General features: G+C 39.3%; 1 protein-coding gene across 11 annotated transcripts in view; it reads left to right on the forward strand.

Moving 5' to 3' along the window:
* FAM149B1 (family with sequence similarity 149 member B1) overlaps positions 1-16,422 on the forward strand; it is an 81,856-nt gene that overhangs the window by 41,672 nt on the left and 23,762 nt on the right. For 8 of the 11 annotated variants that reach the window (XM_058299009.2, XM_004473815.4, XM_004473819.4 and 5 more), the window contains one exon: positions 13,256-13,426. In XM_058299009.2, the coding sequence (XP_058154992.1) occupies positions 13,256-13,426 (171 nt within the window). The remainder of the gene's footprint in view (positions 1-13,255; positions 13,427-16,422) is intronic. The other 3 variants (XM_012531109.4, XM_058299010.2, XM_058299011.2) reach the window with 1 other exon arrangement.

The following is a 16,422-nucleotide window of genomic DNA, read 5'->3' on the forward strand; positions in this document are numbered from 1 at the left end:
CAGATGCTCAATTTCTTTCTCTTTTATAGGGACTTTGTGGTGGGAGGCTGTGTTACCACTGCTTTTTGATTCTTGGTTTGACCTGGATTGTTAGGATTGTCCCTGCTAGTTGCTCAATACAGGGCTGTGTACACAGTAATTGGTTCAAGCCAGCTACCTAGGGCCTTGGGGAGGGAAGCTATGAAGGCCCGAAAAGCCTTTCTTAACATATTTAAAATTTTCTCACGTGTGCTTCTTTGGTCTGCCAACAGATGGTGCTCTTAGGCAGCTCCTGTTCAATGCCTGGTGGGAGTGTATTTGTTGCAACGCAAACTGGATCAGTGTGACAATTTCCTGCCTGGAGGCTAAGAGCCTTATAATTCCAACTTCCTCAGTGACAGTTCTCCAACCTTCTCTGGCAGCCCCCTCCCTTTTCCCAGGTCAGAAATATCTCCACTCCCCCCTGAGTCCTCAACAATCAGTCCCTGTTAGTAGAGGAAGAGATTGGGAGCTTTGTGTACCTTTAACTGCTTGCTGGCTCCCAAGGCAGACAATGGTGTGGCCCCACCGGGCCTGGAAGGGCTTCTGGGACACAGCAGACCAAATTTGTGAGTCATAAGTTGAATCAGCCCCTAGGCTATGCCCCTCTCTCCCCCTTTCCTCGGGTGGTGGATCCGCGGAGCCCCCTTGTCTGTAGGGACAGCCCAGAGGCCTGAGGATTCTGAAGTGTCTTCAATGTGGGGGAGGATGCTGGCAGCAGCAGCTGCTGGTTTCACTCACTTCTGTCATAATGTTACCGGATTTTGTCTAGGTTCTTGACTATGCTGCAGAAATTAATTTCAAGAGCAGGTTGGGTGAGTTAGGCCAGTAATTTATTAAGGTAGGGAGGGAAGAGAAATGGGAGAAAATAACAGATCATGGGTCCCAGGTAGAGAGGAAGGGGCTGAAAAGTGATAAAGTAGGCTGATTTACAGACTACAGTTCCCCATTATAGATTATAAATGCCCAGGTTTTACTTGCTTGTTGATCCATGAGGGGGGAGAAAGTGGCCAGAATCGGGGTCCAAAGGTGAGAGAGTGAGATTTCAGGCCTTGCATCTGCTTTTTGAACTATTAATTATTCCACCCCTTTGCTAATGACAGGGGAGGAGTTCCAGCTATTTGCTGTTTTGATTGATTACCCCACCCATCAATCCACTAGGAGGGCCCAATGATAAAGTCATTGGGGAAATATCTGGGGCTACTCCTGGCTTCCAGAGGAAATCTTGTTCTCAGTGGCAGAATCTTGGCTGGGGGGGTGGGGTGGGGTCTTCCAGCAGCCATCTTGGGGTTACTGATGTCCATGTGGACTTTTTGCCAGGTTCCAGATCCGTCTATTGATTCCCTATCTTACTAGCTGGCTTCAGTTGTAATTTCCCTCCTTTGTCCCTTTCTTCTCTGGACAGTGCTCAGCCTTCACCTGGTGTCCTATACCCTAGAAAATCTTTTTCCAGGCTGTTTCAGCCTATCCTCTAGTTGCTTTTCTGGAAGAGAAGAGAGGCCCATATTTCTAGTCTGCCATCTTCCCAGAAGTCCCCATGTATGTCTTTGTTTTGGTAAAGATTTATTTTTATTTATTTATCTCTGCTTTCCCCCCTGTTGTCTGTTGTCTGTATTCATTCGCTTTGTTATCTCCTGTGTCTGGTTGCCTTATCTGGCGGAACTGGAAAACTGCGTCTCTGTTTTTGTTGCATCATCTTGCTGTGTCAGCTCTCTGTGTGTGTGGCGCCACTCCTGGGCGGGCTGTGCTTTTTTCACGCAGGGCATTGCTCCTTGTGAGGCGCACTCCTTGCACATGGGCCAACCCTATGTTGGGGTGCCCTGCGTGTCATGGCACTCCTGCGCAAGGCAGCACTGCGCATGGGCCGGTTTACCACATGGGTCAGGAGGTCCTGGGGATCAAACCCTGCCCCCTCCATATGGTAGACAGACGCTCTATCAGTTGAGCCATGTCCGCTTCCCCCCATGTATGTCTTAAAACAGGTAATCTTTTGCCCCAAGCCTGTTTGACTTCTTAATTATTTCTTAAACTGTTTTAGTTGTCTGCAAGCTGCTTCTGCCTGCAGGTAAGTTTAGGAAGGGTGAGCCCAAGATGAATTTTCTAGCTCTGCCTTTCATACTGCCACCTGATAGATTGGCACTGGGGGTTACTCTGCTCCTTCCAGAACAAAACCAGGGACCCATAATGAGATTGCAGGCTGGCTCTATACTGCACTGGAGATGGGATGAAGGAGGGGTCAGCAAGGGGCACCATGAGCTTCTCCTATTGTTTTTTGTTTATTTGTTTTGTTTTGTTTCGTTTTTTGGTAATCAGGCTGGGGATTGAACCCTGGACTTCGTGTGTGGGAAGCCGATGCTCAACCACTGAGCCACATCAGCTCCCCTGAGTTGGTTTTTTCATTTGTTTTGCTTGTTGTTTGCTTTTTTCATTTTTTCAGGAGGCACCAGGAACTGAACCTGGTACCTCCCATGTGGGAAGCAGACTCTCAACTGCTTGAGCCACATCCACTCCCCACTGCTGTTGTTTTTAAAGCTTCATTTTCTTGATTTGGTACTTGCCCTGTTCCTATAACCCTTTAACTGTTTTCTGGAGTTTTGAAGAATATAGCTCTGCCAGTTTTTTCTAGTTATTTAAGGATTATATTGGAGAATGGCACCCTGGAACAATTTAGGCCACCATGTTCACTGTCCAGAACTCAGTGATATTGTATTTTTAATTTTGGTTTCCATGTATTCATTGTTCATATAATGTAATAAAATTGATATTTTTATGCTGGGGGGAGGAGGGATCTCCCAACAAAGAAAAGCCCCAGGATCAGAGAGCTTCACAGGTGAATTCTACCAAACATTCTGAGAAGAATTAACACCAATCCTACTCAAACTCTTATAAAAAACTGAAGAGGACTGTGGTAGTTTGAGGCTTTTATGGACCCTAGAAAATCATGTCCTTAGAGCTAATCCATTTCTATGGGTATGAACCTATTGTAGGTGGGACCTTTTGATTAGATTACTTCAGTAGGTTGTGACCCAGGGTGGGTCTTAATCCTCTTACAGTAGTCCTTTATTAACAGAATGAATGCAGAGAGAGCACAACAGAGAATGTCATAGAAGCAGAGAGAAGGCCATAAGAAGCTGGACGCAATGAAACCCAGAAAGAGGAGAGAGACCAGAAGACACTGCCATCTATGTGCTTTGCCATGTGACAAAGGAGTCACCAGCAGCCAGTCTTCAGGAAAAGGTATCATCTTGATGATGCCTTGATTTGCACATTTTCACAGCCTCAAAACTGTGAGCTTTTAAGCCAAAACTACTTTTCCCATTGTAAAAACAAACCCATTTCTGGTATTTTGCATTCTGGCAGCCTAGCAGATGAAAACAAAAAGGGAACACTACTTAACTCGTACTGTGAGGTCAATATCAGCCTCATACCAAGGCCAAATAAGGACACTACAAGAATAGAAAGTCACAGACCAATGTTTCCTATGAATATAGATGCAAAAGTCCTCAATAAAATTCTAGAAAACCAAATCCAATGGCACATAAAAAGAATTATATACCATGATGGAGTGAGATTTATCCCAGGTAAGCAAGAGAAGTATAATAAAAAATTAATGTAATATACCACATTAACACAACAAGGGGAAAAGAAATGATCATCTTGATGCAGAAAATGCGTTTGACAAAATCCAGCACCCTTCCTTGATAAAAAAAAAACACTGCGAAAAATAGGATTAGAAGGAAAACTTCCTCAACGTGATAAAGGGCACATAAGAAAAACCCACTGCTAACATCATACTCAATGATGAAAGATTAAAATCTTTCTCTCAAAGATCTGGAACAAGACAAGGAAGCCCACTGTCATCATTGTTATTCATCAATATACTGGAAGTTAAAGCCCAAGAAATTAGGCAAGAAAAAGAAATAAAAGGTATCCAAATTGGAAAGAAAGAAGTAAAACTTTCACTATTTGAAGATGACATGATCCTATGTATAGAAAGTCCCAAAAAATCTACAGCAAAGTTACTAGAATTAATGAAAAAATTTAGCAAAGTGGCAGGGTATAAGATCAACATGCAAAAATCAGTAGTGTTTCTATAGACTAGGAATGAACAATCTGAGGAGTAAATAAAAAATTTCATTTACAATTACAACTAAGAGAATATATCTAGGAATAAATTTAATGAAGGATGTAAAGGACTTATACTACAAAACTTGTTAAAAGAAATCAAAGAAGATAAATGGAAGGACATTCCATGCTCATGAATTGGAAGACTAAATATTATCAAGATGTCACTTCTACTGAAAATGACTTACAGATTCAACACAATCCTGATCAAAATTACAACAGCCTTTGCAAAAATGGAAAAGCCAGTCATCAAATTTATTTGGAAGGGTAAGGAGCTCCAAACAGCCAAAACCATCTTGAAAAAGAAAGAAGTTGGAGAACTCACACTTCCAGGCTTTAAAACTTATTACAAAGCTACAGTGGTCAAAACAGCATAGTACGGCACAAGGATAGATATATAGACCGATGGAATTGAAATGAGAGTTCAGAAATAGATCCTCATATCTATGGCCAATTAATTGAAGTTCATTCAATGGAGAAAAAATAGTCTCTTCAACAAATGGCATTGGAAAAACTGGCAAGCCACATGCAAAAGGATAAAGGTGAACCCCAACCACTCACCATCTACAAAAATTAATTCAAAATGTTTCAGCCCTAAAGATAAGAGTTAATACTATAAAACTACAAGAAAACATAAGAAAATATCTTCAGGACCTTATCATAAGCGGTAGATTTTTAGACTTTACACCAAAAACACATGCAACAAAAGAAAAAATAGATAAAATGGACAAGCAAAATTTAAAACTTTTGTACATCAAAGAACATTATCAAGATAGTGAAAAGAAAACCTAAAGAATAGGAGAAAATATTTGGAACCATATATCTGATAAGGGTTTAATATCCAGAATATAGAAAGAACTCCTACAACTTAACAACAAAAAGACAACACAATTAAAAAGTGGACCAAGGATTTGAATGGACATTTCTCCAAAGAAGATATTCACATGGCCTTTAAGTATGTGAAAACTTGCTCAACATCATTATCCATTAAAGACTTGCAAATTAAAACTACAATGAAATACCACTTCACATTCAATAGGATGGTTATTATTTTTAAAAATGAAAATAATTGTTGGCAAGGTTATGGAGAAATAGAAACCCTCTTACATTTTTTGGTGGATATGTAAAATGATGTGGCCCCTGTGGAAAACATTTTGGCAGTTCCTTAGAAAGTTAAACATAGAATTACTATATAACCTGGCAATTCCACTCCTCGGTATAAACCCAAAAGAATTGAAAGCAGGAACTTGGACAGATATTTGCACACACCCACATTCAGTGCAACATTATTCACAATAGCCAAAAGGTAGAAGCAACCCAAGTGTCCATCAACAGAAGAATGGATAAATAAAATGTGATATATACACACAATGGAATATTATTCGTCCATAAAAAGGAATGAAGTTCTGATAAATGTTGTAACAATCTTGAAGACATCATGTTAAGTAAAATAAGCCAGACCCAAAAGGACAAATATTGTGTGATCTCACTGATATGAAATAATTAGAATTTGGAAATTCATAGGCAGAAACTAGAATATAGGTTACCAATGGTGGAGTAGGGGTAGGGAATGGGAAGTTAATGTTTAATTGGTAAGGAGTTTGTTTCTGTTTGGGGTAATAGAAAAGTTATGAAAAAGAATGGTGATGATGGTACATTACATTACATTGTCAATGTAATTAACGCCACTGCATTATTAAAGGAGGAAATTTTAAGTTGTATGTATGTTACCAGAATAAAAATTTAATAAGCCCATAGAACTGTATAACACAAAAAGTGCACCCTAAAGTGAGCTATGGACTATAGTTAATAGTATAATTATAATAATATTGTTTCATCAGTTGTAACAAAGATACCTCACTAAAGCAAAATGTTAATGTGTGTATGGGAGGGGGTATATAGGAACTCCATACTTTCTGCATGATTTTTCTGGAAACCTTGAATGGCTCTAATAAAAAACAGAAAGGAAAATAAAAGAGGAAAAAAAAGTGATTTGTACTCAAGCTGCTAGCTAGTCCTGAGCCCTGAGCTTTTAAAATTTAAACCTCACATATTACAGCAATATACTTTTTAATATTTAGTCCTATGTAAATTTTAGATTTTTATAACCTAATGTCTCTCACAGAATTGATATATTTTTTAATTCTCACTGATCAAAATTACATAGCTCATTATTCTGTTGTTATGATATAGTAACCCGGTCTGTTGGTATTGTTAATCCCTATATATGAACTTATTATTGTTGTTGTTTTAATCCCAAAGTATTCATTGAAGACTTTTAAAAATTGTGATAAAACATATATGACAGGGAAGTGGATATGGCTCAAGCAATTGGGCTCCCATCTACCATATAGGAGGTCCAGGGTTCGATACTCAGGGCGTCCTGGTGAAGGTAAGCTGGCCCATGTGGTGAGCTGCCCCACATGCAGTACACCCATGTGGCATGCTGGCCCGCGTGGAATACTGCCCTGTGCAGGAGTGCTGGCCCATGCGGAGAGCTGGCGCAGCAAGATGACGCAACAAAAAGACACAGAGGAGAGACAAGAAGACACACAGCAGACCAGGGAGCTGAGGTGATGCAAGAGAAAGATCACCTCTCTCCCACTCTGGAAGGTCCCTGGATTAGTTCCTGGAGCTGCCTAATGAGAATACAAGCAGACACAGAAGAACACACAGCGAATGGACACAGAGCAAACAATGGAGGCAAGGGGGAGAAATAAATAAATAAATCTTTAAAAAAAAAATATATATATATATATATATAACAGAAAACATCATTTTAACCATATAGGTTCATTTAGAAGTTTTGTTTCCAAGGAAAATAAGGATTCAAGTCTGTGCAGCTAACTTCTCCTTTTTAGGATAGTCAGCTAAGTCATCACTCTATAACATGCTATTAAACTCCCTTTCTTTCATTTCCACTTGTTATCACATCTACTGATAGGTTTTTCCTATTTTTAGTTCCCTGCTTTTTTTGGACTATTTGACTTAAAATTCTATATTTACCTTTTTCTTCTTGTATAAGTACAACACAAACATGCTAAGATAAAAAAAATTTATCCACTTATATTTGTACATTACTTATTCGAATTCATGAAAAATTATACATCTTTTATATCATACACCTTCATAAAACAACTTTGTTCAAACTTGATACTTTCTCTCAATTACCATTTTGAACTCATAGTATTTCAAAATATTTATTTCAGTTAACAATAATTATTATTCATGCTCAGATTGTTACAATTTGACCACTTAAAGCTAGTTCCTTTGTTTTTGTCGTGACTGTATGCTTGCTTTATGGATACAGGAGGATGTTCCAGGCCATAGTTTTTCCCCTTTTAAGATACAGAATCAGCTAAATTTCAAGGATACCTGATTCCTTTGACAGACTAATAGTATTAGAAAATAAAATCCACATACCAAGGGCATGTAGTTGGTTGTGGTGCTGCTATTTTGCCACTTTTAGTGGTAAGAGATGAGGAAAAAATGTATCTTTAACTCATTTTGATTTTTTCAGTTTAACAGATAAGGTTGACATAAAATATGGAGTGCATTAACTACTAAGACTTTCTACAAAAATAACATTTCACATTATATATATGTTCTTTTCCCCTTCCAGTACATTGACCACATTATGTTAGGATTTTCATTTAAAATTCAGGGTTGCACCTTGCTTTCCCACTTAAAACTCTTTTAGCATTTATTGTACACTTTGAATTGTATGTTTTATTAATATGTAGCAATAAAATTGATTTGTTAAAAAACAAAACAAAACAAAACAGCCTCAAAGCCAATATCCAAACAATCTTTCACTGCTGTTGTTAAAAATTCCTCTAGCCCTGTGAAGTAATAGTGGCTCTCCTTTTCTCCTAGCAATTTTGTAAACAGAACCTTACAAGTAAAGATGTAAATATTTTTTTAATAGTTGTGTTTTTTAAAAAGATTTATTTTTTTAATTTATTTCTCTCCCCTTCTCTGCCTCCCCCCCCCCCCCCCCCCGTGAAGTTGTCTGCTCTCTGTGTCCATTCACTGTGCGTTCTTCTGTGTCTGCTTATATTCTTGTCAGTGGCACCGGGAATCTGTGTCTATTTTTTGCTGCGTCATCTTGCTGCAACAGCTCTGTGTGTGTGCTGCACCACTCCTGGGCAGGCTGCACTTTTTTCATGCTGGCAGCTCTCCTTTCAGGGCACACTTCTTGCACGTGGGGCTCCCCTACGCAGGGGACACCCCTGTGTGGCACAGCATGCCTTGTGTGCATCAGCACTGTGCATGGGCCAGCTAATCAGACGGGTCACGAGGCCCTGGGTTTGAACCCTGGACCTCCCATGTGGTAGGTGGACACTCTATCCATTGAGCCAAATCTGCTTCCCAAGAAGTAAAAATTTAGAACACATTGTTTCTTTAGTAAATATTTGAGGGAAAAAACAGAAAACAAAACCCTAACGTTTAGTAGCTTCCCTTTAAATTTAAGATAAAAATTTTAAATTATCTCATAAACTGGCTTCTGCCTACTTCTTCCTCTTAATCTCTGTCATACTCCCCTCTTCACTAATCCTCATATATTGGCTTTCTTTAGATCTCAGATGCACTAAACTAGGTATTTGGTCTAGTTTTTATTTTTTTATTTTTTTATCTTTTAAAGATTTATTTATTTATTTAATTTCCCCCCCCTCCCCTGGTTGTCTGCTCTTGGTGTCTATTTGCTGCGTCTTGTTTCTTTGTCCGCTTCTGTTGTCGTCAGCGGCAAGGGAAGTGTGGGCGGTGCCATTCCTGGGCAGGCTGCTCTTTCTTTTCATGCTGGGCAGCTTTCCTCACGGGCGCACTCCTTGCGCGTGGGGCTCCCCCACGCGGGGGACACCCTTGCGTGGCACGGCACTCCTTGCGCGCATCAGCGCTGCGCATGGCCAGCTCCACACAGTTCAAGGAGGCCCGGGGTTTGAACCGCGGACCTCCCATATGGTAGACGGACGCCCTAACCACTGGGCCAAAGTCCGTTTCCCTAGTTTTTATTTTTGAGGAGTTCTTGGGCCACAGAAAAGTGGTACAATAAGCAACAGAAATATCTTCCTCTTTGTATCTCTAACATCTAATAAAGTACCTGGAACATGGTTGGCATGCAACATTTTAAAAAATTAAATTACAGCAGTTTATAATTACATGAAAACAAACTACCCTAAAATAAACTAAATGTATAAATTGAAATTATGGTTGCAAAACAGTTATTAATCAAAACAAATATAACTGTCTAGGTCGAAATGAAATTCTAGGAACTTAAAACAATAGCAGATGGTGGCAGCATAGAAAGGAAGAAACACATCAAAAAAGCACCCTGAAAAGATGAGTTTGAGGACATCTGCGTTTGAAAAACTATGCATTCCTCTGCTTCAGGTTAGCTTAGGGGGCTTGTCTACCCTTAATTTAAATACATATCGCAACAAAAAATAACTAACTGGGAAGTGGATGTGGCTCAACTGATTGGGCTCCCATCTACCATATGGGAGGCCCTGGGTTTGCTTCCCAAAGCCTCTTTGTGAAGGCAAGCTGGCCCGTGCCTGCGGAGAGTTGGTGCAGCAAGATGATGCAACAAAGGGAGACAAGCAGACATAGAAGAATGCGCAGCAAATGGACACAGAGAGCAGACAGCAAGCAAGCAGCGGGGGGGGGGGGGGGGGGGGGGGAGGGGGGCAGATAAATAAAATAAATCTTAAAAAAAATAACTAACTACAATAGCTAAGAATCAGTTACCTGGGAAGTGAATGTGGCTCAAGTGATTGGGCTTCCATCTACCATATGGGAGGATCCGGGTTTGATCCCCAGGGCCTCCTGGTAAAGGCATGTCTGCGCAGCAAGCCACAGCAGCAGGATGATAACGCAACAAAAAGAGATGAAGGGAGAGTCATGGCAAGATGCAAAAGAAACCAGGAACTGAGGTGGTGCAAGTGACAGGGAACCTCTCTTCACACTGGAGGCCCCCAGGATCGAATCCTGGTGAATCCTAGAGGAGAAAATGAGAAGTGAATACAAAAAGAAAAAGACACAGAAGATCACACAGCAAATGGACACAGACAGTAAAAACAGCAGGGTGGGGGAGAGATAAAAGTTAATCTTAAAAATACTTCCTTAAAAAAAATCAGTTACTCAATTGTATAACTATGAACAGAATTATAACCCTTAGTAAATTATTAAAGTGATATGGTATGGTTGCTAATTATTTATCCTAAGTCTGCCTCCCTCATGTCATTCATTACAAATTGTAGCATTTGCTTTTATTTTCTTTGTGTGTGTGTATGTTTTACAACTGCCCTAAATACAAGAGTCAGCAAAAATAATTACAAATCAGAATTTTTTTAAGCTGCAAAAGCTTCCCAAAGCCCCACAAGGCCATGGAGATGTTCTCTTTTATTTCTTCGACTAACAGGGCCATTCACAATCATTTTTCCATTTCAGGATATTGAGTTATGTTTTCTTCCTTTTGGCATCATGAGATCATACCTTCATGTACATTTTCTCTATTTCAGTCATTTCTAGAATTCTACCAGGGGATAAGACTGGTCAGAAATAGAATTGAGAGAGGTTAGCTGTACTTTTCAGATACTAAGGCAGGAAGGAGAGTGGCAGGTGTCTCTGCCTTGTCCACTTGCTCCTTCCCAGTCATCCTGGAGGGCCTTGCGTTGACCACGTCCATGAGGGCTGTGGGACTCCACTTCCTGAGGCCTATATCTGGAGGGTCTTCTGGCTCTGCATAAAATTCTTTGTTTAAATAAGAAACGGAGCAAAGTCATTTAACCTCCATGCATATGAGAGGAGAATAAAGTGCCACTAATTTTTTTTCTCACAAGAAAATATCTCAATTTAAATAATACTACCAGGACACCACATGATTAAGTAAGACCACTGTTATTCCTTTATTTATTAATTTTTAAAAAGATTTATTTATTTATTTATTTCTCTCCCCTCCCCTTCCCCCGCCTGGTTGTCTGTTCTCTGTGTCTATTTGCTGCGTCGTCTTTGTCCGCTTCTGTTGTTGTCAGCAGCATGGGAATCTGTGTCTCTTTTGTTGCATCATCTTGATGCATCAGCTCTCTGTGTGGGTGGTGCCATTCTTAGGCAGGCTACACTTTCTTTTGCTCTGGGCTGCTCTCCTTATGGGGTGCACTCCTTGCACGTGAGGCTCCCCTATGCGGGGGACACCCCTGCATGGCAGGGCTCTCCTTGCGTGCATCAGCACTGCACGTGGGCCAGCTCCACACGGGTCAAGGAGGCCCAGGGTTTGAACCGTGGACCTCCCATGTGGTAGGCAGACGCCCTAAGCACTGGGCCAAGTCCGCTTCCCTGTTATTCCTTTATTAATTCAAAGGACTTCTGAAATTTTAAAGTTAAAGGTTATTTTCACAGACATGGTAAGAATCTCTGAAATCTGATGACTTAAAAGATTCCTTTGTTAGAAATAACATTTGCAAAGAGTTTTATGATGTAGAAAACTACCTGGTTTTTGTTGCAGCTTTAGAGAAGATGGGACCATTTCCCTTCCTACCTTGCTAAGATTTCTTTTACCAAGAAGGAAAAGGGCCTATAGTTTTTCAAAGCAAAAGACCTGAATTACATTAGTTATCACTGACAAAAATAAAAAAAAATGTTAATAATGGAAATAGAACAATAATACAAATAATATATACAATACTGAGTATGCAGTGTTTGGTATGAATTTGATAACTTTTACTTGTGTCATGTTATGATGTTAAAAGAAAACTATTGCTGCTATTTTATAAAGGAAAGGATATGTTAACACAAACATTGGGTGAAGTATATGATCTCAAAATAAGGACAATCCTTCTCAAGAAAGGATATCTGAGGAAGTGGATTTGGCCCAATGGATAAGGCGTTCGCCTACCACATGGGAGGTCCAAGGTTCAAACTCAGGGCCTCCTGACCCATGTGATGAGCTGGCCTGCGTGCAAGGAGTGCCGTGCCATGCAGGGGTGGCCCCATATAGGGGAGCCTCACACACGAGGAGTGCGCCCCGTAAGGATAGCCGCCCAGCGCAAAAAAAAGTGCAGCCTGCCCAAGAATGGCACCCACACACGGAGAGCTGACACAACAAGATGACGCAACAAAAAGAAACAGATTCCCAGTACTGCTGATAAGGATAGAAGCTTTCACAGAAGAACATGCAGCGAATGGACACAGAGAGCAGACAATAGGGGGGAGGGGGAAAGAGAGAAATAAAAAATAAATCTTTAAAATAAAACAAAACAAAAGGATAGCTTGTCAGTCTTACTGGGCATTGTCCTTGTTTTGCTTTATTTTGATCTAGACAATTTAAAATTTTGTCATGGATTGGCATAAGTCTGTCGACTGGATTTTGGGAACCACTGTTTTAGAATTTCAGAAGACTTAAAAAACATTAATCTCTAATTTAGAGACTTTTATATACAGTAATACCTGCTGGTTTAGACCTGTTGGTTCTCCAAACTATTTCTTTCATCTCTTACTATCTCCGTAACTGCATGCCTCCTGCCATGGCCCAGGCTCTCATCTTTTACAGTAGACTCCTAACCACATTATCCTCTTTACACTATCACAAACATAGATTGTTTATATTTACTATCTGATTAAACTATTTTTAAAAATTAGATTGCTCAAATTTGATTGGCTTCCTCCAAAGTAAACCTGTTGAAATGAATAAGTTATTATATACTTATACAACACCTGGATGTTGAGAGAAATTTAAATATAAATAAAATAGGGTCTTTGCCCTTATGAGATGCGTTTGGAACAATGACGGTGTTTTTGAAATAAGCATATAACCTCCTGAGGCACCTTAAAGATGGAATTAAGAATGTAAATAGTCTTAGATTTTTTAACCTATTTATAGTCCTAGCTGTTGCATCTGAAAAGATAGCAAGTGGTGTTAAATACTGTACAATGGCAGAATAGGTCTATTGTTAGTATTCTTATTATTCTGAAAAATAATTAGTTGTTTTGGATTGGAGTAGTCCAAGAAGGTATCACCAGACCAAAAGGGGTCTGAGCTGAAACTCATGTGACTGTTGCTGTGAAAACTGTTTACATTGTTCATAATTGATACCTACTTTTTTTCCTCTCCCAGATTTGGTATAAGGGGCAAAAAGTTACATTTTTCATCTTCCTATGCTCATAAAGCATCTTCTATTGCCAAATCTCCTAGCTTGTGTTCTATGGAAAGAGAAGAAGAGGAAGACTGTATAATCCTCTCAGAAGGAATAATAGAGGAATACCTAGCATTTGACCATACAGAAATGTGAGTATTATGTCTTTTCAAGCTTTTTATTCCCCTCCTATTTTGTGTATTAATATCCATTTTTCTAAAGTATATTACCAATATTACCTATAATTATATTTATGCTAATATCTGTTATTTATTCTGCTGCTTCTCAAGTACCCAGAGTTCCATGTTTAGTTGATTCAAATTCCTATTACTTCCATATACCAGGTTTATTTGTATATTTTCTTCTGTTCACGTGTGCCTTTCCTGAGATTAGAGATTTTAAAATGAGTTTATTTTTTCTCCACATAATTTAATTTTACTTTTTGTAAATCATCACCACCAACTCATATAAACTCTGAAAATTTTAAAAAGAGCAGTAAAGAGGTGCGGACTTTATGTGAATCCCCTTTGAAAGACGTTTATATAATTTATATAAAATCTTATACTTGGAACACACAGCAGATGGACACAGAGAGCAGACTGTGAGCACATGTGGCAAAGGGGGGAATAAATTTTTTAAAAATCTTATACTTGGTGCAGAACTTTACAATTAAAGCATATTTATATACATTCTTACTGTATTCTGACAGTAGTCCTGTGTCAAAGGTATTATTTACCCTTTGTAGAAGAAGAAATTGAGAATCAGAGTGCTTAAATGATTTGTCTAAGTTAAAGCTGAAACCAAAATCTTACTTACCTGCCTCTAAGTCACCAGTGCTCTCTTTACTGTTTCACTCTGCCTCTGGAAACATTACCTCTTAAACTCTTCCTCTAAGCCTTTAGAAATTCCAAAATTGACATCTAGAAAGAAATGAGTATTTCATTTTAGGCTGCGAGGCTGCAGTTAATTGTAGGTAGAATTGTGTCTTGTGATTATGGACTTAATTTCTCTCCTTCCCATCATATTTCCTACTGAGCCATGCTTACCCACGTGCTCATTGCTCACAGGCCTAGGCCCAGCCAAACAAAACCCAGATTTCTACATATCATATCACTGAGCTAGCTCACTGTTACAAGAGAATTGTAAGTAGGTCATTTTTGGCTTTCTCTTTACTTCATATGACCTGTGTCAAATTATCTCACTCTTCTTTTACTTTTTTATGCATCTCAGAGTTCTTTTCCCTTGGTTTTAGTTTATAGAAAATAAAGCTGATTTAACTAATTTAAAATGCAATGTACTTGGCCAATATGGGTCCCCAGGGAAACGAATCAAATGAATTTTCTTTTTTTAAGTTTTTAAAAAATTTTTATTTCTCTCCCCTTCCCCGCCTCCAATTGTCTACTCTCTGTGTTCATTTTCTGTATTCTTACCAGCAGCACCCAGAATCTGTCTGGTTTTCTTGAGTCATCTTGCTGCATCAGCTCTCCGTTTGTGCGGCACCATTCCTGGGCAGTCTGCACTTCTTTTGCACTGGGTGGCTCTCCTTACGGGGCGCACTCCTTGCACGTGGGGCTCCCCTATGCGGGGGACACCCACGCGTGGCATGGCACTCCTTGTGCGCATCAACACTGCGCATGGGCCAGCTCATCACACAGGTCAGGAGGCCCTGGGTTTGAACCTTGGACCTCCCATGTGGTAGGCAGACGCCCTATCAGTTGGGCCAAATCTGCTTCCCTCAAATTAATTTTCAGTTAACATTATAGACGATTTTTAGAATGGAAGCTTTCCCTTAAGAGATACCATCAAGATATCTGGTGGTAAAATGGCAGAGTAGTTGAATGTTTAGAATTACAGTGTTCCTCATTGAAAGAACTGAAGGTCAGAAACAAACCAAATGACTATAGGAAATTTAGTATATGCAGTGATTTCAGCAAATGATTTTGATACAACATGGAAAAAACTAAAATTAGGTTCCTAACTTATACCTTACACAAAAATAAATTTCACATATGTCAAAATTTAAACATGAGACTTTTCTTTTTTAAATTATCTGGGAATGGGAAGCTTTTCTAATCAAAACACAAAATTCTGCAAGTCATATAAGAAATTCTTATAAATGACTACATAAAATGAAGTTACTGCTTAGAAAAAACTCAAAATCAAAAGAGAAATGACAAAGTGGGAAAAAATGTTTGCAATTCATACATAGACAAAAAGTTAATTCCCTTAATATGTAAGTCAACAAGAAAAAGGCTAAAGAAAAACAAGGAAAGGACAAGAATAGTCAGTTCACATAAAAAGAAGATGGCTTTTTTTTTAAAGATTTATTTATTTCTCTCCCCTTCCCCCCTCCTCTGTCCCTGTTGTCTGTTCTCTTGTGTCCATTCTCTGTGTGTTCTTCTGTATCCGCTTGCATTCTCAGCGGCACCAAGAATCTGTATCTCTTTTTCTTGCATCATTTTGCTGCTTCAGTTCTCCATGTGTGTGGCACCACTCCTGGGTGGGCTGCGCTTTTTTCACGCTGGGCGGCTCTCCTTGCAGGGTGCACTCCTTGTGCTTGGGGCGCCCCTACGTGGATGACACCCCTGCATGGCATGGTACTCCTTGTGTGCTTCAGCATTATATGTAGGTCAGCTCACCATATGGGTCAGGACACCCTGGGTTTGAACCCTGGACCTCCTCTATGGTAGGCAGGTGCTCTTATCAGTTGAGCCACATCTGCTTCCCAGAAGATGGCCTTTAAACATACAAAATGAAATACAACATAATTCACAGAGATACAAATTAAAACACTAACGTGAAACCATTTCTTCTATGAGAATGGCAGAGAACAAAAGATCAAGAAGTTTGATAATTCCCTGAGGGGGTAAAAAGGCATATTCTTTAACCACTTGTGAATTATCTGACCTTTTCTGAGGTAAATTGGGCAATATCTGTCAAAATGAAATGCTACTATCCTTTGATGTAATAATTCTATTTATGGGAATTTATCCAACAGATATAATCACCCATATAGCCAAAGAACCATGTATAAGCATATTAATTGTAGTATTGATTGTAATAGCAAAAGATTGGTTGATCAGTAAGAGGCTAGTTAGATATATTATGGTATTTATGTTCAATGAAATATTCTGCAGCTATTTTTAAA

This window comes from Dasypus novemcinctus, chromosome 6 (genome assembly GCF_030445035.2).
Source record: "Dasypus novemcinctus isolate mDasNov1 chromosome 6, mDasNov1.1.hap2, whole genome shotgun sequence".
Lineage (NCBI taxonomy): Eukaryota > Metazoa > Chordata > Mammalia > Cingulata > Dasypodidae > Dasypus > Dasypus novemcinctus.